We start from the raw sequence: 22708 nt of genomic DNA, 5'->3' as shown, positions 1-22708 counted from the left end.
TTTTCCCAGTGCGTATCAATGAGTGGGTGGTTTTAGTCTTTTCTTTTTCTTTTCAGAACAACATAATTTCTAGATTGGGCACCACAGGGAACAAATGGTATTTCTAGTACTGAGAGAATCAAGAGCTCCATGACAAGTCTTATGTAAGCCCATGCCCCATGCTGTCTAGAAAAGAGTTACTCTTTTCATACCTGCTGGTTGGAGAAGAACCTGGCTAAAGGTCAGAGCTGCTGAATGACATAGAAAACAAGGAGGATGCTGCATGACTGGACTGTGTGGTAAACTAATAGGATAGCAGCAAGATCCTCAATGTCAAGGAAAGAAAACACAGCAATATAATTAATTCCCTGAAAACCAGGACTGTTCCAAAGTAGACCTCAAACAAGTTGAAAGACTTATGGCTTCTGCACATGCGGTTTCCCAAATATTTAACCTGGGAGTTAAATATTAAATAATTTGTTTTCCACAATGGGTGTATATGTTTCCCAACTTAGAAATTAAATTCAATAGCAAAATAGAATCCTGGTTAGTGTTGTTCAAGGAACACATCATCAGTGGGTCTTTCCAAATACTTTTTACATATGTTCACAAAATTAAGTTATGTCTCCCCTTCCCAAACTTCCCCAAAGTATAACATGGGGGATCAGTTTGCTTGTAACAAATAAATCACGCAGTTCAATTCTATGGAACAAGTTCATACTTCAGATGGAAAGTTTCCTGTGGATGTTGGCAATTTATTTTAGGAAAGTGTCTCTCTAAGAAATTGAGCATTTAGTTACTCTAAATTGTGCAAATATGCCAATTACATGTTCATATCTTTGTAATTAGAGCATGTTCTCTCCTGCTGAAAGATGGTTGCTCAGAGCATTTTTAGATACAGCATACGGTACATGTGAATAAAGCATTGTTTTTCTGATAAAAATGCAAACAAAGTATTTTTACTGCTCTTAACTTTTGACCTGTAACCAACATTGGAAACATCAGTGCAAATAAGGAAACAGGCACTGCAGCCTTTAGTATCACAGATGCTGTAGCAGAATCAAGTCTAGAAAATAGATTTTTAAAGGATTACAGCAGCAAACGTTACATAACTAGACTCAGTATAATGGGTGGGACATTTGTTGGCTATTTTCAGAAAGCTGTCATTCTGTTACCCTCTTTTAAAATGCTCTTGGTGAGTACCTGACTTTTTTTGTTGTTATTCTTTTTTCCCATATGCCCCCAGTGACTAAAAGGTTAACATGTAGGTCTATGTTCTAGTCTTGTTTTCCTTTCCTTTATTTTTCTGTGGGGAAAGGTTGTTGTTATTTTGGTTTTTTTTTTTTTTTTTTTTTGGTTATTTCTCTGTTGTTTTAATTTTTGTTTTGCTTAAAAAGACAAATAAAAAGAGTCTCTTACCAAATTTAGGATAATGATATTTTGCAGTTAGGGTTCTGGATGCTCTGAGCTCACACACATAAAACCAAACCCCTCGAGTCCAGCACAAAGTGTTCAATAACAATTAGACTTTTTCCTCTCCCTTCTCTTTCCCTGAGAAGACATAATTTTCATAATGGATTTGATCTTAAAATGTAGAGTTTAAAAGACTGCATTATTAACAATAACTATCTATCAACTATCTATTTATCTATAATCTAATCATGCAAATGTATCAATATACCAAGCACACTTGCACTCTGTCACTAAGTCATGATTCTCTGGGGAGTGGTGTTCAGTCCCCAAGGAGGGTAGAGAACCATGTGCCAGGGAGGACTTGAAGCCAGTTGTAGAGCAGAGCCTCTCTTCCTAGATCAGTAAAAATAGGGAGGAGAAATGTTGCTTTTGTATATACAAGCATGGACATTTCACGCAGTCCACTAAACAAAGAACCACGTGGCAAATAAAAGTTTGCAGAGACACTTTGGGCACCATCACAACTCCCCAAGGAAGATTTAACAATTCTCGTGGGTATTCTCTGATTTCCTTTCTTTACAAAGAAAACTTAATTGATAAAACCACTAAAAGTCATGAGTTTGATTTTCAAAATACGAAGTGGGAGCCAGCCTATCTGTCTATCAGGCGGATGGCAATGTGTTTAGAAAGAAGGAGGGAGGAGAATAAAGGCTACTTCTTCCAGGGAGGGAGCCAGGGGCCAACCCTTCTACCTTTTCCTCATATTTTCTTTCTTTTGGGGGACCCTGTGTCAGAGAATTGTGGTCATCAGGCCATTCAAAGCCTACTTATTGGTCCAGTGGAGAAGTACAAAGAAGGCCTTTCTCTATGCCCTTCTGCCGGCTACATCAATTGCTAGGTAGAAGCAGGACTGAAGTGCAAGGTGGTGTCTACCTCAAGGGTCTATAGTCTAGTTGGGCACATATTCCTTTATATGGCACTTAGAGAGAATTAATGTAAAATAGCTGCAAGTAGATAAAAACACAAAGTAATTATCCACGGTTTGGAGCAGATAGTACATTTTAAAATATATATATATATATATATATATAATTGATTTTTTACAGAGAGGAAGGGAGAGAGATAGAGAGTTAGAAACATCGTTGAGAGAGAAACATCGATCAGCTGCCTCCTGCACGCCCCCTACTGGGGATGTGCCCACAACCAAGGTACATGCCCTTGACCGGAATCGAACCTGGGACCCTTCAGTCCACAGGCGGACGCTCTATCCACTGAGCCAAAACGGTTTCGGCAGATAGTACATTTTAGAGGAGAGAAAGAGATGGCGGGGGGTGGTGAGAGGAGCGACATAGATGAAACACTCCCTTTCCTCTCTCTTTTATACACTCCACAAAAACACCCACCCACACATGTGCCCCCCACATGCAGGCATCTCTGCTGTCACCACCCAGCCCCAAGGGGCATTTTGGATAGAACCACTCTGGTTTGCTCCTTCTTATTGTGTGAGGCATGAGCCTATGGAAAATTACTCAAGAATGATTGTTCTCTTGGGGTTTGGGTTTTGAACAAAAAAAGATTCTTTCTTTGCATGAGTGGGAGGGACACCAGCTTGAGAAAAACAGCTTTTGTCCTCACAAAATGCTCTTTCAGATGCTATGTTAATAAGCTTCTTTTGAACTGTACATGGTGTCTGCATGGGTTTCAGATGCTAATGGAAATGTTGAGAAAATGAGAATGCACTGGTTTGCAGTTATGCTGTGGCCCCATTCTGTTCAGCATCATGACCAGGCTTCAGAGCCATCCTGTGACTTGGCATAGCATTTCCATTTTGAGGAGCGATTTTTATTTCTCCTGATGATGGCATCTTTTCTTTAAGATTGTGATTTGTTGGCTGTATAAAACACTGTCCTCCATGGGCAAGCTCCTAAGCAGCAGTGAATGACAATTCTTCCTTGAAATTTTTAATCACTATGACAAAAAACAAAAGAGTAATTATTAACTTTTGTAGCTGAACTACCTCTGCAGATGTTCTTAATCAAATAAAAGAAAAAAGGAAGAATGTTCTCAGAAGGAGGAGTATGAAATATACCATCGGGGGTGGCAGCTAGGTTTGCTGGGTTGCAATGAGCTCTGCAGGAGTGCTTGATAAACAATAGCTTCATCACTGGAAGGTAATTTCACATCACAAACTAAACTGTGAACATTTTGAGTCAAAGGCCTCTTTCTGGCACTGTCTTTTCAGTTTAAGGGTACCGAGGGCACTAAGTGAGTGATAGAAAAATGTATCTTAACCAAGTTAGAAGCAGAATCATATTAAATTAACCTTTGATTGGCTGGATACTGAGAGAATAAGTTGATTTGACCAATTTTCTTTTCACGTCTTGATTTGGGTTCTCTGTGAGAAGACTCTGAGACAAGGATTAGAATGCCTTTAGATTATTTGTGAATGAAGTACTAGTAGAGTAAAGAAGGTCAACATAGAGCATGCAAGCAAGTTACCACCCTGAACAACCAGAATCCCCACCCCCACCCCCTGTCAGAGAGTTCACCCAAGGGTGATGAAGTGGGGGTATTTCAACATCAACTCCTGCCATTCTTTGCTTGAGAGCTGCTAGGGTAGGGACAGTAATTCTCCAAATTTCCAGCTTACTAGATACTTGATCAGAATCTCCTAGTACAAAGAAACCCTTCAGGAAAAGACATACAGATGCTTGGTCATCCTCTGGCTTCTACTACTAAGACACGGGGGAATATGATAGGGCACCTTGGGGCCTATCACACCTCCAGACTACACAGACTCATTTTCTTTTTTTATGGATTTGTTAAAATCCATCTAAGTAACTGACCTCTTACACAAAAGGAAATCCATTACTTTTATACAAAAATATATAACCATCATTAGAAAAAATAAATACATCTGTAGAAATGTATTTCTTTTCAGCTCTGGGCACCATCAGCCATATTAAAACAGATCTTACCTAGACTTGGTATGGCTGTCATTGCACTCTCACCCATGAATGGACCCAATTTCCCATCTTCAGAATAGAGACACAAAGAGCTTTCATAGAGTCATTTCCCAATGGTGAGTTTCAGGGGGAACCCTGATATCAACAAACCTGTTGCCACATTATTTAGAAAACATTTATAGCTTGTATTGACTTTTAATACTTCTTTAAAATGAATCCTAGCCTCTTACCCATTAGTCAGCCCAACTACAGAATATGGTTGTGTCTCCACAAAGAGCTGGTAGCAGAGTTAGCTGTTGGATAGACTTCATGTGTGATTGGCCGTTGTCATTTGTATCATTGAAAATGATATAGCAAGTGGATGTGAAACGGAAATAATTCGAATTGCCAAAAATAGAGGGTTATTGCCAAAGGTGACATTTTCTGAGAAGCAGGCTGAGGAGACTGTGAGAAGGAGGTTTATTGGATCATGCTGGGAGTGGGATGAGGGGAGCAGGGTTGGGAAGAGGGGACATTGAACACACCAGGAGCTTGGAAGCCAGGGTGGTGCATCAGTTTGCTAGGGCTACCATACAGAGTGCCACAGACTCAGCCGTTTCAACAACAGAAATTATTTTCTCACACTTCTGGGGGCCAGAAGTCTGAGATCAAGGTGTCAATAGTGTAGGTTTCTTCTGAAGCCTGTCTCCTGGGCTTGTAGATGGTTGTCTTCTCCCTGTGTCCTCACATGGTTCCCCATGTGTATCTGTGACCTGATACCCCCTTTTTATTAGGACACCAGTCATACTGAACTAAGGCCCATCCTCATGATCTCATTGTAACTTAATTACCTCTTTAAACAGCCTAATTCCAAGTACAGTCCCATTCTGAGATACTGAGGGTTAGGACTTCAACATATAAATTGGGGGGAAGGAATTCAGCCCATAATCAGTGGCCCTAATTGAGGACAGTCCTCTGAGAGGGTCTCTTCAGAACTGTCAGTCACTCACGCCTCCAGCAATGGGAAGAATGATGGCTCTCATTCTGAAGGAAGGGGCAGATAGGTAGCATACCACAGCACCCTTTCCAATTCTGAAAAGGGAATCTGTTCTTTATCTTTTTTTCTTTATTGATTACGGCATTACATATGTGTCCTTATCTCCCCATTGCCCCCCCCCCCAAACCTCCCTGTTCATGCCCTCACCCCCCTGGTGCCTGTGTCCATTGGTTATGCTTATATGCATGCATACAAGTCCTTTGGTTGATCTCTCCCCCTTCCCACCACCCTCTCCTGCCTTCCCTCTGAGGTTTGATGGTCTGATCGATGCTTCTCTGTTCTTTATCTTTGACTGGCATTTTCCCCAGTATCTCCCAGGATTATTTCTTTCATGACCAGGGCCATGCCAGCATTTAGAACTGCAGGTCCTATACCCTTGTCTGTGCCTCTGTCTCTTCTGTGCTAAGCATATGGAGCAACTTCAAGGACCATGGTAGATGTGTCCATTTGTGAGGTTGTCCATTTTGATGGATATGACACACGCTTGGAAATTAACTTGTATGAATGAGCCTGCAGCACAAATCAAAATAACTCTTGGTTCTTCAGCTACATGGCCATTTTTTTCTTACAGAGTTGAAGAAAAGTCAAAAAGAGCAATTTATCAAAACAAAACAAGGAGACTCTGAATTGTGCTGCCACAGAGCAATGACAGATGAACTGAGTTTGCAAAAAAAAAAAAAAAAAACCAAAAAACCTACAGTATCTTTTTTAAGAATGCAGAAATGATTTTACAATGCAAAGATGCCCTTTGAGAGTTTATGGATTTAAAATGCCCTCCAACTCATCCCGATGTCATTGGGAACATGGAGAGGAAAAATTTCCTGTTCTGTAATTTGGAGATTTAAATGCTAGCTTCTGTGGTGCAGTGCACAAATCTGAACATACTCAAGGCCCTTAAGAACCAGAAGAATGATATTTGGTGACATTTGACAAGGAAATTAAAATATCAGGACAGAGTCTCCTGTAGGGTCTTGTGAAGTCTTGTCCACTGTTGCAGCCTAACTGTTCAGTTATTCTTTTTTCCTTTCTCTTGTTGGCTGATATGGCCAGACCAAAAAATAAACAATAAAGAAAAGGAACTGCTTTATATATAACATGAGCCATTTTTGTAAATGTTCCTTTTAAGACAGAATTCCTTAGCAATTGTAAAATTGGAATAAAATGGCCTTTCAGCATAGCAGTCCCAAAAAGTGCTACCAAGGTTCTCTAACTGGCTCATACTTTCCCTGACCTGTTTAAAAGATCAGAATAGAAATAAAGGACTCACCAAGTGAGCAAGTGAATAGTGGTTATATCTATACTAGAGGCCCAGTGCATGAAATTTGTGCACAGATAGGGTTTCTAGGCCTGGCCGGTGATCAGAGCTGATCAGGCTTCCTGCCTCCCTGCCTCCCCCTTCCCTCGCTCCCTCAGCACCCCACCATTGCTGTTTGTCTCCCACCATGTTCCACACCGCCCCCTGGTAGTCAGCACACGCCATAGCAAGAGATCGAACTCCCAATCTTCCAGCTGAACTCCCAAGCAGACACTTTGCATATTAGCCTTTTATATATATACTAGAGGCCTGGTGCACAAAAATTTGTGCACTCGGGGGGGGGGGGGGGGGGGGTCCCTCAGCCCAGCCTGGGACCCCTCGGGGAATGACCACCTGCAGGCTGAGGCCTGCTCCCCGGGGGATTGGGCCTAGATGGCAATCAGACATCCCTCTGGCAGCCCTTGGGGGATGTCCACTTGCCAGCAGGGAGCAGACCTAAGCTGCATTCGGACATCCTTAGCGCTGCTGAGGAGGCAGGAGAGGCTCCCACCACCACCGCTGTACTGGCAGCCATCAGCCTGGCTTGTGGCTGAGCAGAGCTCCTCCCATGTGAGAGCGCCCTGACCACCAGGGGGCAGCTCCTGCATTGAGCGTCTGCCCCCTGGTGGTCAGTGTGTGTCATAGTGACCAGTCATTCCCAGACTTTCTGCTGTTAGGGTCAGTTTGCATATTACCCTTTTACTATAGAGGATAGAGGCCTGGTGCATGGGTGGGGGCCGGCTGGTTTGCCCTGAAGGGTGTCCCGGATCAGGGTGGGGGTCCCGCTTGGGTGCCTGGCCAGCCTGGATGAGGGGCTGATGGCTGTTTGCAGCTGGTCACACCCCCTTCAGTGTGGGGGTCCCCACTGGGGTGCCTGGCCAGCCTGGATGAGGGGCTGAGGGCTCTTTTCAGGCTTCCCACACCCCCTTTAGGGTGGGGGTTTCCACTGGGGTGCCTGGCCAGGCTGGATGAGGGGCTGATGGCTCTTTTCAGGCTGCCTGCACCCCCTTCAGAGTGGGGGTCCCCACTGGGATGCCTGGCCAACCTGGATGAGGGGCTGAAGGCTGTTTTCAGGCTGTCCTCACCCCCTTCAGGGTGGGGGTCCACATTGGGGTGCCTGGCCAGCCTGAATGTGGGGCTGAAGGCTGTTTTCAGGCAGGCCAAGCCTGCAACTGAAGCTCCCAGTCTCTCCTTTTCTTCTTTTTTTTCTTTTTTTTATTCTGGGGTTTATTTACCTTCTGTAATTGAAACTTTGTTGCGGCTCCAACTCAGAGGCCGGCTGGCTTAAAGCAGGTATCTGGGGTTTGTTTAGCTTCTATAATTGCAACATTGTTGCTTAGACTGGAGCTCAGAGCCTGGCTGCGGCAGGCGGGGAACCTTTGCTTCCTCCATCACCGGAGCAAGCAAGCCTCATGTTTGCTTCAGCTGCCTGGCTGCTGGCCGCCATCTTGGTTGGCAGTTAATTTGCATATTGCCCTGATTAGCCAATGGGAAGCGTAGTGGAGGTATGGTTAATTACCATGTTTGTCTATTATTAGATAGGATAGATGCCAGGACTGTACTAGGTATTTCAGGTACCTTATGAATAATAACTTTACAAATAAATAATTGATGTTTATGAAGCATTTACTATATGTCAAACCTTTCGCCAAACATTTTACACAGAGTATCTCAGGTGGTCATTGTAGTCAATTGTAGGAGGCAGGGTTCTAAAATTCTCCCAAGATTCCCATCATCCAGTGAATCACACCTTCTCAGAGTTATTAAAAAATAACCTAGGTAATGCTGTGAAGGGATTTGGCAGATATACTTATGGTTCCAAATCAGTTGACCTTAAGATAAACTATCCAGGTGGCCTGACCTAATCACATGAGTTTTTAAAATCTGTGTGTAGATGTCTGATATGGAGGAGCTCAGAGATTCAAAATCAAGAAGGATTTGAAATGCCTTTGCCAACTTGAACATAGAGTTAGCAAGTAATGCAGATGGCTGCACACTAGAAACTGAGAGTGACTCTGAAGTGACAGCCAGAAAGGAAATGGAGACATCAGTCTAGGACAGCCATGGGCAAACTATGGCCCGCGTACCGGATCTGGCCCGTCTGAAATGAATAAAACTAAAAAAAAAAAAAAAGACCGTACCCTTTTATGTAATGATGTTTACTTTGAATTTATATTAGTTCATACAAACACTCCATCCATGCTTTTGTTCCGGCCCTCTGGTCCAGTTTAAGAACCCATTGTAGCCCTCGAGTCAAAAAGTTTGCCCACCCCTGGGCTAGGACCTCAAGTAACTTAATTCTGCCAACAAGAACAATGAGGGGCACCACTTGAATTTTCCCCTCCAGACAAGAATTCAATCCAGATGACACCTTGATTTCACCATTATGATGCACAGAGAACCCAGTTACACCATGCTGGACCTTTGAGCTACACAACCATGAACTAATAAGCAGGGTTGTTTTAAGCCACAAGTTTGTGGTAATTTGTCAAAAAGCAATAGAATACTAATATACTAACCCCCACTAATATACCAGCCTCCATTTTAGAGATGAGGCGACTGAGGCTTAGGAAGGTTAGATGACCTGCTCAAGGTCACAGAGCTCGTACATGGTCGAGTCCAGGTTGGAATATAGGCAGCTGTTTACATAGGAGATGACTGGTTGTGGGAGAAAGAAGTCTACGATGCTCTCTGACACCTGCTCTCTTTTGTGCAAACCTTGTCCAGTCTCATCTCGAGTGTGACGGCACCTGTGAATATGATGGGGCAGTCCTTCACATGATTAGGTGAAAGAGATTTTTATAGATGCAGTTAAGGCATTACTCAGTTGCGTTCATTAACAGGGAGAGTGGGCTGACCTAATTAGGTGGGCTCTCAAAATTAGTCTAGAAGTTGGAGAGGAGAAACCCATAGAGACACAGTCGCCCTGGAAGAAAGAAAGTGTTCATGCCCTGAGCTGCCTTTCCGGGGCCCCTGGCAAGGATTGCAGGTGGCCTCTGGTAGCTGAAAGCTGTCCCCGGTTGACTGCTAGAAAGAAAATAGGGATCTCAGTTCTACAACTGTAAGGACCTAGATTCTGCCAACAACCTAGATGCGTTCAGAAGAGGACCCCAGGTAGGCACTGCAGTGCAGCCAACACTTTGACTGCCGCTTTGGGGACCCTGCGCAGAAAACCCAACTCTGTTGGGCCTGGACTTTTCGCCTATGAGCTAATAAACAATTGTTGGCTCAAGCTACTAAATTTGTAATGCACAACAGAGAACTACCACACTGGTACAAGGGCAGATCGCTCTTCTTTACTCCATTTGAAAGGAGGGGGCGAACTACGGCTCAGGGAACCCAACTTTTTGTTTCTGTTCTTCAATTAATCACTAATGATCTCATCCCCTTGTTCCTTTATTGAACCCTGATTTACTCATATCACCAGGCAAGCTCTGATGGTGCGGTTCTCCCACCCCTCTCAAAACCTGTCCTGATACAACTTTGATACTTAAACCCTGAAATTTAATTCACTTATTAGCAGTAGCCACTGTTTTATGAAATGCCCCAATATCCAAGCCTGCATTGGTGAGGCTGTTGGATTGTCTTTTAGGAAGGCTGAGACTTCACCCCTTGCTCATCAGGCTGCACTTACACAGGTAGCCCCCCATTAGGCCTTCGTTAAAGCATTATTTCCATGCACACCAGACATTTGAATGTTTTTTCATTTGTCATTGGGGAAGCAAATTATACTGATCAGAATCCATTCATTCTCCCAGTATCGCTGAACACAGGATAATCTTTGCTATGTCAACTGCCCTAGGACTGGTAGCTGTGAAGAAAAGAGGTGCGCTGTAGGTATTTGAAACCTGCTTCACTGTGTAACGCTTTTCAGGGGCAGTGGATGTGATGCTAAAAAAGATTAATAGAACTATGTCATCATGTTTATGGGGCATAAAACCCCCAACTGTGGATTAATGGATATCCTGGTGAAAGAAATACATCTTTACTCCTTTATACCTTGATGGGTGAGCTACAGTTGGCATCAGCGGAAATATATGGAGAGATTGACTTTAGAAGGGCAGCTTTAAAAGGACTTTTTTGACCTCTAAGTCAATGAAAATAGATTTTTGTTGTTGACCAAGACAACTGTAACAGACTTTCAACCTTTAAAAAATTGTTATTGAAGTGTAACATACAGAAAGGAACACATATCCTAAGTGTACCGCTTGATACATTTTTACAAATTGAACATAGAACTGGCACCCAGATAAAAACAAACAAACAAACAAACAAAAAAAACAGGATTCCTAGCATTCCCCTTGGTCCCTTTCCAGCTACCGTCACCCAGAGTTATTTCTAATCTAACTTCTAACATCTAACGACATAGGTGATTTTGTCTCTTTCTGTAATATTTTTTAACTTTATGGAAGTGGAATCATCCAGCGTATACTCTTTTTTTCCCCTGGATTCTTGTGTGAATAAATCACAATTTATTTATCTATTCTGCCATTTTAGGCATTTAAGTGGCTTTCAATTTGGAGATACTACAATAGTGCTGTCATGAACATTGTGGTGTGTATCTTTTGGGGAACATATTATGTACATTGTGTTGGGAGTAACACATAGCCTATGGGCAAATTCAGCTAATTAAGTAGATATTGCCATAGAATTTCCCAAAGTTTTTGTATAAATTTTTACTTCCAAAAGCAGGATATGAAAGTTTTGTTAATCCATATCTTTGCCAATACTTAATATTGTCTTTTCATTTTACAAAAGCTTTTAAAACTTTTAATAAATTTTAGTTTATAGTTGTTATCATGGTTTCTATTGTGAAACTAATAAGCACCTATATGAAAACATCAATACTGGGCTCAAAAGCCATTGTACTCTGCAGAGTATCTTTGGATAAGATGACGGGTAATAACAATAAATGACTCATGTTCTTTATATAGCTCTTTTCCACTTCGTAAAAGCAACCAGAAGCCTCTATAATTCAGTTCTCAAGTCTTTTGAAAAACATAAAGGAAACTCTACCTCCTAAAGAAGTTAATTTCTGGTTCTGGAACTAAACACCCTTGAACAATATCTGCCATATACTTACATTTAGTCAAGTCTGTTTGCCAGAACACATACACTGCAAATATTTACGGAGCTCATATTATACATCAGGACCTATGCCACGCACTGAAATAACAATGAGCACCACTCAATTCTTCATAAGGTTCTAGTTTAAAATATAATAAGGACTACAGTTCTTTTCTAGAAATATAAATGTTGCCTTTTGTATTATTTGCTCTTATGTTTTAGCCGGAGGACCCATCTGAGTTGACTTACAACTTGCCCATTAAAAAAAAAGTGTGAACCCTAGTCAGTTTGGCTCAGTGACCTACAGACAGAAGGGTCCCTGGTTCAATTCCAGTCAAGGTCACATGCCCAGGTTGCGGGCTCAATCCCTAGTAGAGGGTGTGCAGGAGGCAGCCAATCAATGATTCTCTCTCATCACTGTTGTTTCTATCTCTCCCTCTCCCTTCCTCTCTGAAATCAATAAAAATATATTTAAAATAAATGAATAGATAGATAAATATTTTTTTAAAAGTGTGAGTCATTTTAAGTACACAGAGTTGCTTTAACTACCAAAGAATGGCTGCACACTTTAGGAAGTTCACCAAGAAGATGAGCAGGACCAACAAAAGTTTATATTGAAGGAAGTAAATGAAATTTGAGTAACAGGTTAAATGCCTCCCAAAAAAGAACACTGTTATTATTTTTTGTCCTTCACTGTGTTCTACATGATCTTCAATGATATGATATTAAAGATTAGATCGGGCAGGGTTTAATAAGGGAAGCTGAATCTTGTGGGTGGTATAGAATAAGGGAGTTGTTATATGGATTTGATTTTATACAATTGTAGGTGGAAATGGGGAAGTTCATGTTCAGCGGGGATGATTAGCTGAGCAGAGCAAAGCTGGTGAAGAAGTCTATGGAAGGCCATTGCTTCTGCATCTGACCAGATCTGGAGTATGTCAGTAGAGTAGGAAATCAAGGGGCAGGTCAAGAGATGGTCAAGAGGAAAGCTGAATGCAAAGTTGAAAAGAACAAGGAAAAAGTAGAAGCTATGAGAGCAAACTGGAGCCCACAGGAACAGACTGTCACATGCATCTGTCTCTCAGTGCATGGCATCCCCAAACGGCAATCCCCTGCAGAAGAAGCTGGTGTCCTTGCAGCAGAGCTGCACATGGACCCAGCCCAGGACTCAGACAGCCTGAGGCAGGGGAACCAGCAAGGTTGGCAAAAGTCAAGGGCCAGCTGATCAACATGTACACGACCTGCCTAGAGCCTGATGCCCTGTACTCACCTGCCTAGTGCAGTGGTTGCACACTTCTACCCTCCAAATCTCATGGAAATTTCTCTGTGGCCAACTCTAACCCAGAACCATACAGAGAAATGTAATTCCAGCTTATCTAGGTTGATGGAGTACAAAATGATCACAGAGATAGACTATAACTGGGATTAAAGAATAAATAAAAGGAGGATACAATTCAATCCTTTCTTTATAAAGACATGAAAACTGCAGCCCAGTGAGATGGTGGCTTGTCCAGTGTCACAGAACTAGTGACAGGTATATAAACTCAGTCCCATGTGTGTCAATCTGGGTGATATTACAGAAAGAACTGTGGACGTGAAATTAAGATGCCTGAGATTTTGCCACTAATTAATTGTTTGACCTTGGGAAAAATACTCAGTTCTGGATTCAAGTTTTCTGGTGAGAGAATGGCACCTGGGTGAGGCACAACACATTGAAGATGCTCAGTTAATAGCTAATGAATAAATGAATAAACACAGTCTCTCAAGATCAGCCATTTTATAAAATTGTTCTAGTGCCTACCATAAAAGAAAAATTAAAGCCATAATTACATATTCCTACATATTCTCATGAAATTTATCTGGGGCAAGAATGGACACAAATCAGATTTCCACTCTCTCTGTCGGTCATGTAGCAGTTAGACTTTCTATATATCTATTTTTGTCACCCCATTGTGGCTTCTACTGGATCCATTCAGTCTGAGCTTTTCAGCAGGAGACTAGTGTCACATAGCTGAAACACAACGAATCCCAACAGTGTCAGGAGGAAGAAACTAGAAGAATATCAGATCTCTAGGAATGGATTTCTATGTTTTACTCATGAATCTACAATTTGGGCAGAGTTCAGAGGAACAAGTTATCTCTGCTCCAGGTGGCATCACCTTGGGTGACTCAAAAGTCAGGAGCTAAAATCATCTAGAAGCTACTCACTTTCGACCAGGCTTATTGGCTAGAACTTCTACATGTGGATTCTTCATGCAGTATCTCTGCTTCCTTCCGGCATGGTGATTGGATACAAGAGTGAGCCTCCAAAGAGGACCCGACAGAAGCCACATCACCTCCTATGCTGTGGACTCAGAAGTTACATGTCATTTCTGCCAGAGCTACAGACACTCCCAGATTCAAGAGGAGGGAGTAAAGATCCTGCCTTTCAGTGAGAGGAGTGATGGCATCGTATTTTAAGAGGAGCCTGTGGGACCAGACACCATGCTGCACACCATCTTGGAAAATACAATCTACCACAAGCACTGATCAATACCCACCATGAGTTTATGAACACCAAGCTTGTAACCCAAATGAGGTCTTGACTAACAGAGACTAGGCTTTTTCACACATATATAAATATATTTACATATGCATATATAACAAGTACTTGGTAAGTGAAGTTAATTATTGGATTCTTCTTGCTTTCAAGATATTTTCAGTGTCATGCTGGAAGGCCAGGGCAGGGAACTGGGCCGCTCAATTAGTTTAAAATAAAGTACCTTTTCCTCATCATCTACCTTCTCTCTGGGAAAATAAAATCAGGCTGCTGAATTTGTCATACCATTTCCATGGTAACAAAGCCCAAAATGTTGAAAGTGGATTAAAATTCTTTGCAATATTTAAGAAATCTGCATTTAGTCTGTGAAGTATTACCACTAACCCCTCTCCACACAAACACACACACACGCACACACATTCACACGCACATGCTACATGAGTGTTTTAAAAAATTTGATAATTTATACTAAGTGACCATAAAATAAAGGAAAATGTGTATGATGAGATAGTGCTAGTTCGTCTTCTTAGGTCTGTGATAAGTCAAATTTTCTTTTTTGATTTTTATCTCAACTAGGTGGTTTTAGAAATAATCTGACTACTTGAAGCCTAGAGAAAAAGTCAACCATCATAGGTACAGAAGTCAGAATAATTATGGTGTTTGGAAACAACAAGCAGCTCAGTGCAACTGGGGAGTAGAGTATGTCTAAGACAAGTCTTATTTTTAGTGTTAGAACTCTTAATTATGCAGTATTTCAAATATACAAGAAAATACAGGAAATTATGTGATAACCATATACTTACCCTCACAGTTATAGCTATTATCCATTTGCAATATTTTCTCTAATCTCTTTCCCCTCCAAACAAATAAAATATTAGCTATCCAGTTAAAGACTTACTTGTTCATCTCTTTACCTTACCTCCCTCCCCAGAAATCATCAGCATCCTGAGGTTTGTGTATGACATTCTTGTGTATGTTTCTGTATATTCATGCTTATGAATGACTCCCTTCCCTGTTGTATCTTTGTACTTTAGAAACTTATATAAATGGTATCATAGAGTATATGTTCCGTTGGAACTTGTTTCTATTGCTCAACATTATGATATTTATCTTTAGTCACAGGGCATAGACATGCCATGAGGAGAGTGTAGACTAGCATTCAGTATTGCAGATAGTCAATCATTTATGTAACTGATCTTATAGTTCACCTGGAGAGTAAGTTGATGGTGGCGGTTTTTGCATTTGAAGAAAATGTTATTGATATGCAGAAAGAACTGGATACCAGAAGCTCAAGTGAATACAGGGAAAAGAAAATATGGATATTTGCACACCACTCCTTCCATTTGGGGAGGCCAGGTGCTTTCTCCTAAAATCTGTAATATGCAGGCAGTTACTGGGGCTGCTTGGTGTTTGGTGATAATACCATAGAAGTCCAGTAAGTGCTCAGGAGGCAGTGTATCTAGATGTGGGTCTAGACTTCTGCAAGGATCAGGGAACCACAACTCTGAGCTTCCATCAGGGAATCCTGGTGATTCCTTGTGTCCTAGCTCTCCCTCTCCTCCTCCCACCCCTGTAGATCTCTTCTGCTGGTAACATTGAACTTGGCTAGCATGGATCTGAACCCCACAGGCTGGAGAGCTGAGGGGCTAAGAGGAGGATGTCCCTTTGTGTTCTTTCATGTCCTGCCATGAGCACATCCCACTTCCATTCCTTACTGTCCTGAAAAATTTCTCCCTTAATGTTCTTTTCAATTACCAGTTGTAGTTTGATAGATTAAGTAATTTTTAACTTGTGGTAGATTGTTACAATAAAGGAACGAAAGGGGTATTTATTTCAAGGCACAAAATTGAGTCACTGATTCAATATCAGATATATGTGAGCTATTGCCCATACTCCATTTCTCTCCTCTGCTTACCGTACTTTCTGAATGTCTCAAAGAAACTCCTGACATGCAGAAACTCTCTCAAAGCAGAAAGAAGGGACTGCACGCACAGTTTACTTTTGAAGTGGCATTTACTTATCCCATAATACTTCCTAGATTAAAGTTATATTGGCCTCGTATAACTGTCAATTAATTGTATTTTATTTCTGTTGCATTTCTGAATATGTTAAGCTAAGAGCAAGTGACCTCATGCAAATTAAACTGGAAGAAGCTTTTCAGTCTATCAGGACTGATAAGTATATTTACTTAACAAGGGTAGGGCAAAGAGCTTTGTTTACTGCATACTTTATTGTCACTCTGCTGTACAGTTCTCATGTGGCTGTTTTATAAGACATAAAGTCTAGGTATCCTTTCAGAATCTTAGATCTTATTTTTAGCTCGCTGTAAAGTGGCTTATTGTCATTTATTATTTCTTATTTGATTTATATAACATCTTTCCAAGAAAAAGCCCATGGGCTTATTTACATAAAAAGTACACACATAAACATACACACACAAACATATACACAAATTAACACACACTCACACACACACATACTCACACACATACACACACATACACACTCACATATACTCACACACATATACTAACACACACACACACACACACACACACACACACTTAAACTTCACTTAGTGCTGTCATATAGCTAGCAGCACAGCACCAAAAATCTGTAGGAGGACTTCCCATCTGATTTTTGTTCTAAGTCCATGTTCTGGGAAGGCAGTTGCCATATTTCCTTTCACTTTGAGTGTTTATCGTTTGCCTCTAGGTGGATCGAATCATCTTCTGTGTCTTCTTAGAAGTCGACTTCAAAATCTACAAAAAGAAAATGAGCGACTTTTTCCCTATAGGTAAGTAGAGCAATTTGTTTCCTTTGGAATTGAGGATTGAAGAAATGGAGGCATCACTTATATTTCTATTTCATTTTGCATCTTAAAGGTGGTAACAAATGTGGTCTCTGTGCAGAGGTCACCCAAGGGAACTTGTATCATAGTTTTTAAGAATTCGAGGTGATGATAGAAAATCTAGACCCGAGATCTCTGTCCCATGAGTTCATTGTGTCATCTTGGGGACATCAAAGAATCTCTTGAGTCTCTGTTCCTCACATCAAAAAAGACAGATTAGACCAAATAACTTCTAAAGGCTCTTCCTCGGGCCCACAATGGCATGATCTGTGGTTTCTTCTCCACACACTTATAAATTGCCCAGGCCTGTGCTCATATCCACCATGTTAACACCTTTGATGGAATGTCTGACGAGCCCATTTATATTTGTGGCCAGAATGTAAAGTGTTTCTGCATTACATTCCTCCTCCCAATTTTCTGGGCCCAAATTACAATGAAGATAGCAGCTCGTTCTAGGGAAATCTAAGCAGGTAGTCTTCATCTTATTTCACACTTGTTTTTGAGGATGTAGGTGAAATCGTGGGGTTATTATTACAGAACCTTGAATAACGGCTGTACTTTGATTGAATGTGCCATTAGTTGGACCTGGTTAATTTGAATTATTTCCCCCCACTGTCTTCTTCCAGCTCATGAAAGCTGATATTTGTTTAATACCTTGTTATTTACATGTTGCCTTAAAGTCACAGTGACCATAGCGCTTTCCTCAGCTACAAGAAATTTCAAGCTATGGTGAGCCTTTCAGAAGGCTTTCCTTTAAGGTTTTCATGGCCATTTGAAGTGGCTTTTCATGAACCAGTGACTGGCAATAGGAAGGGGTGAGTGGAGGGTGTTCGTACACATTCACCCTCTTAAGTAGGCTATCAGAGCCACACAATGAAGAGGACACCCTAAGAGCAGATCTGAGCAGCACGTGAGTAGCTGTTAAGAACAGCTACAGGCAACTGCTGGAGATGTCCAACTCTGTGCTAATTTCAAAGTGAACTAAGCCCTTCAGAGTAATTTGAAGTCCTCTCTAATTGACAGATAAATTTGCTAAATGTATTTAAGTTGGGATATTAAATATATTCTTTCCCTATCTAGAACATAATGCACATTTTTTAGTCAATCTTTATTGTTGAAAGTATTGCACATATCCCCTTTTCCCTGCCTTGACCTCTTCTAGCCCACCTACAATCCCCACCCCAAGCCTTTACCATCCTATTGTCTGTGTCAATGGATTATGCATATATGCATATAAGTTCTTTGGTTGATTTCTTCCCACCAACCCATCCTCCCCGGCATTCCCCCTGAGACTCCACACTTCATTCTATGTTTCCATGTCTCTGGATCTATTCTGTTCAACAGTTTATTTTGTTCATTAGATTCCACATATGAGTGAAGTCATGTGATACTTGTCTTTCTCTGACTGGCTTATTTCACATAGCATAATACTCGCCAGGTCCCTCCATGCTATCTCAAAGGGTAAGGGATCCTTCTTTTGTACTGCTGCATAGTATTCCATGGTATAAATGTACCACAGTTTTGTTATCCACTCACGTACTGGTGGGAACTTGAGCTGTTTCCAGATCTTAGCTACTATAAATTGTGCTGCTGTGAACATAAGGGTGCTTACATTCTTTCTGATTGGTGTTTCTGGTTTCTTAGGATATATTCCCAGAAGTGGGATCACTGGGTCAAATGGCATTTCCATATTTAATTTTTTGGAAACTCCATACTGTTTTCATAAATTTGGAAAGACTCCCAGGTGATGAAGAAGAGGATTGTGGTTATAGTCTTTTTTTTCCCCCCCTTCCTCTTCCTTTCCTTTTTCTTCTTACCTCCTCCTCTTTTTTCTTTTTACCTTTATTTTTTTAAGCAACTAGCTGTTTTTCAGACAATAACACACTTAATAACTATTTAATAGATAGCTATTGATATGAGTTGGATTTAATAAATACTTCTCCCTATAGCCTAATGGCTTATTTTTTCTGCTTTATTTTTCTTGTTTTATCTTTTGTCTTCATTTCCTGTGTAACCACAGTGAGCTGTTTATACCTGCACTTCTGCATTTTAAGTAGTCTTTAAAAACTTTGTTATGTAAACAATGCAATTTTTCATGGTGTGTGGTGTAAATATTTTCATGTCTTGTCAATATCATACCATATTCTATAAGATTTTATAAATTTTTGACTCCTTGAGATGTTTATAAATGATGATATAATATTCATTTTTATGTCTTCTAAGATGAAAATATAATTTCACTCTAACATAAGATTAAAAAAAATTTCTTAAGTATAATCCATTATATTGAAACAAATCTATCCATTAGCAGGTATTTCCAATGATGCAAAGCCAAAAATCATATAAACATTTTTAAAATGAGACAGTTTTAGTGGTTCTGAATGTGTTAGTAACTATGCAAATAAATGGTTGTTGAAAAATTGCTATTCTAAATAAATCCAAAATGCATTTTAATACTTGAGCCACTGAAATAATAATAAAATCATTTTCAATTCCACACCAATGCTTTAAATCATGGCATGTTCATGAAATTATTTCCAGTGCATATTTATAACAGCAAGTGCATTTTAAAACTTAATGTCAAAATACCCCCAACTTGTTAAATATTTCTGCAATGCTGAGTCAACAGCCATTTATAAATTCTAATTATTCAATATTAAGTAAGGGTAACATCTGATGGAATATGTGACTGCTACTATAGATGACATATATTATCTGTCCAAAATTTGAATTTATGGTTAATTTATAACTATACCATATTTTATTAGAATATAATTTTTCTGACTTGCCATATAATCTTCCTAGTCTGACTTATTCAGAGTATCTTTAATTAGTCTTCTTAACCCTTTCCAAAGCAATAATGATAATAGTTTTAGGGAAAAAAGATCTTTTTTTATATTAAACCAAATATCTATGTTTTGGGGGTAATCATATGTCTTTAAATTTCACAATTAGGTTTCTGAAACACAATGTATGGGAAAACAATGCAAGTTAGGCTAGAAAAGATTATATTAAACATACAACACATGCATAATTACTACCTAATATTAGTGGTAGGAATAACAGATAACATTTATGATTGCTTTCTATTAGCCAGATACATGGGCCAAGTCAGTTAAGCTTCATAATAACTCTTAGACAGCAGGCACTGTATTAACCCTACCTTTTAGATATAGAAAATTATGGATACTTGAGAATAATGAGGTATACAGCTAGGAGCAACGGAGTTATATTTTAAAATTGACAATGACATCTGTCACTGCACAAGTGATAATAGGTTAATTTCCTCAGAACATCTTCAGGGAAGAATGGATTCAACTTTGCAGTTGCATTTGGAACATTGAGAAAGTCTTATTTCTAATTTAATTAAGTGCCCATCATTTTTCAAAGCTGCCATGCTTCTCTTTCTTCCAATACCTACAATCCTCATAAAATCTTTCCTAATATGAATCAAATTGGTGATCTCAAAAGTAAATCCCATCCAAATCATCCAGGTGCTATTACCTGTAGGTGAGCAAGAAAGTGGTCACCAGGAAGTCAAAGGACCTACAGCCATGAGGGAAAATGGAAAAGTGCCTGGATTAGTTTGCTAGGGCTGCTGTGACAAAGGACCACAGATCAGGTGGCTCAAACAACTGAAATGTACTTTCTCAAATTCTGGAGGCCACAATTCCAGGATCTAGGCATCAGGTGGTTTAGTGTCTTCTGACATCTCTTCTTACCTTGCAGATGGCCATGTCCTCTGTATCTTCATGAGGTCTTCCTTCTGTGTGTGTCTGTGTCCTAATAACCTCTTCTTTCTTTTTTAAATACATTTCATTGATTTTTTACAGAGAGGAAGGGAGAGAGACAGAGAGTTAGAAACATCGATGAGAGAGAAACATCGATCAGCTGCCTCCTGCACTCCTCCCACTGGGGATATGCCCGCAACCAAGGTACATGCCCTTGACCGGAATCGAACCTGGGACCTTTCAGTCTGTAGGCCAACGCTCCATTCACCAAGCCAAACCAGTCAGGGCCTAATAACCTCTTCTTATAAGGAAACCAATCATCTTCAATTAGGGCCCACCTAACAACCTCATTTTGACTTATTTTTTTATTCAAAGTCCTTATCTCTAAATACAGCCACATTATGAGGTAATGGGTGTTAGGATGTTGACATATATATTTGGCGGTAAAGGGGTACAATTCAGCCCCTAACAAAGCCAATCATGGAAATGTAGTAGGAACTTCAAAGGAAGGAAACCAGTAACAATTTTTTCCAACAGTTTTATATCTTGCTGTTGGTGAAGCACATTTGACATATTTCCTTCCAGATGTGTTGTTTCGAAGTCCAGTGTGGCAACTTTGTGGAATTACCATAGACTTTGGTTGCAAATAATGTATAGTTGCAGTGCACCATTTCATGGCTTACAGCAAGTAATATTTGTATGATTCAACTCAGAAATCTCTTTGTTCTCAGCATAAAAGCTTTATATTTTTTAGTGTATAGGATTTATTGTGTGTAGTTTTTAATGATTTGGAATATGGAAGATATTTTTTTAAAAAAATTGGAATCTAAATCCTAATAGAGAATTTGGGGATATTAACTTACCTCCCAATAACAATGTCAATTTTACAATTTGGAACTATATCAAAGAATCCTGATGTTGGAAATTAGAGAGATATGGTCAAACTTCCTCCCTCCCTCCCTCATTTTAGGGAAAACCTACTCTGTTTACTGCAGTGGTTCCAAGTAGAGGTGGTTTTGCCCTTCAGGGGACATTTGAGGCATTTTTTTGTTTCCATGGTGGGGGAAAGGGAGTGGCATCTAGCCAGTGGAGGCCAGGGAAGCTGCTAAACATCCCATAAGTCACATGGCAGCCTCCCACTACAAAGAATTATCCAGCTATAGAAATCCACCCTGCAGAGGTTAAGAAGCCCTGGTTTACTAGAACCATCTCTTTCTTACAATTCAGGCCATTAAAGCAACTTTGACTTCAGACTGGGTTTATTTTTATAGGGTGATGTCTTACCCAAACTTGTCTAGCTGGATTTGGAGCCTGTGCCCTTAGCCCAACCTCTGGCTTTCCAGATTCATGACCCCTCCTTATCCAGACTTTTGGACTTGCTCTCTCTTCACTTCCTCTCAACCCACAGATTTCTATGTGTTGACTTCTGTTAACAATGTTACTTGCCCCCCAACTGCCTGGTTTTCCTACTCAGCTGACTGGTTTTCCCAGCCCCAGTCTACTCCTTGTATCATTCATCTATTGCTGCCCATGACTCTAGTGTATTATTCTCAGAAAATATGATTAAGAGCTATGTATGTTTTATACACCTAATGAATAAGTATGGAAGTAAAGGCTAATACACAGAGCAAGGGAAAAAAAAATCACCAATTATTTTCTCTATATATCTCAAGCAAAGCTTTTTTCTTCATTGGCTAAAAGTTTTTACTTTTATCATCAAACATTGGCTTAATGACCACCGGTTGATAAAAACCCTTGTAAGCGCACAAATATGTTTTCATTTTAGAGATCTTCAGCCCCCACCAACTTCTAAATCTCAACTGATTCATTCA

The 22708-nt window shown here is 40.3% G+C and overlaps 1 protein-coding gene across 3 annotated transcripts in view; it reads left to right on the top strand.

The window, feature by feature from the left end:
* The window catches only part of MACROD2 (mono-ADP ribosylhydrolase 2), a 1930060-nt gene that overhangs the window by 1711602 nt on the left and 195750 nt on the right, over positions 1-22708 (top strand). For all 3 annotated transcript variants that reach the window (XM_070421435.1, XM_070421436.1, XM_070421434.1), the window contains exon 9: positions 17010-17091. In XM_070421435.1, coding sequence (XP_070277536.1) covers positions 17010-17091 — 82 coding nt within the window. The remainder of the gene's footprint in view (positions 1-17009; positions 17092-22708) is intronic.

This window comes from Myotis yumanensis, unplaced genomic scaffold (genome assembly GCF_028538775.1).
Source record: "Myotis yumanensis isolate MYYU_CA2020_CCGP unplaced genomic scaffold, mMyoYum1.0.hap1 SCAF_7, whole genome shotgun sequence".
Taxonomy (NCBI): Eukaryota; Metazoa; Chordata; class Mammalia; order Chiroptera; family Vespertilionidae; genus Myotis; species Myotis yumanensis.
This window is presented reverse-complemented; position numbering and strand designations above follow the sequence as displayed.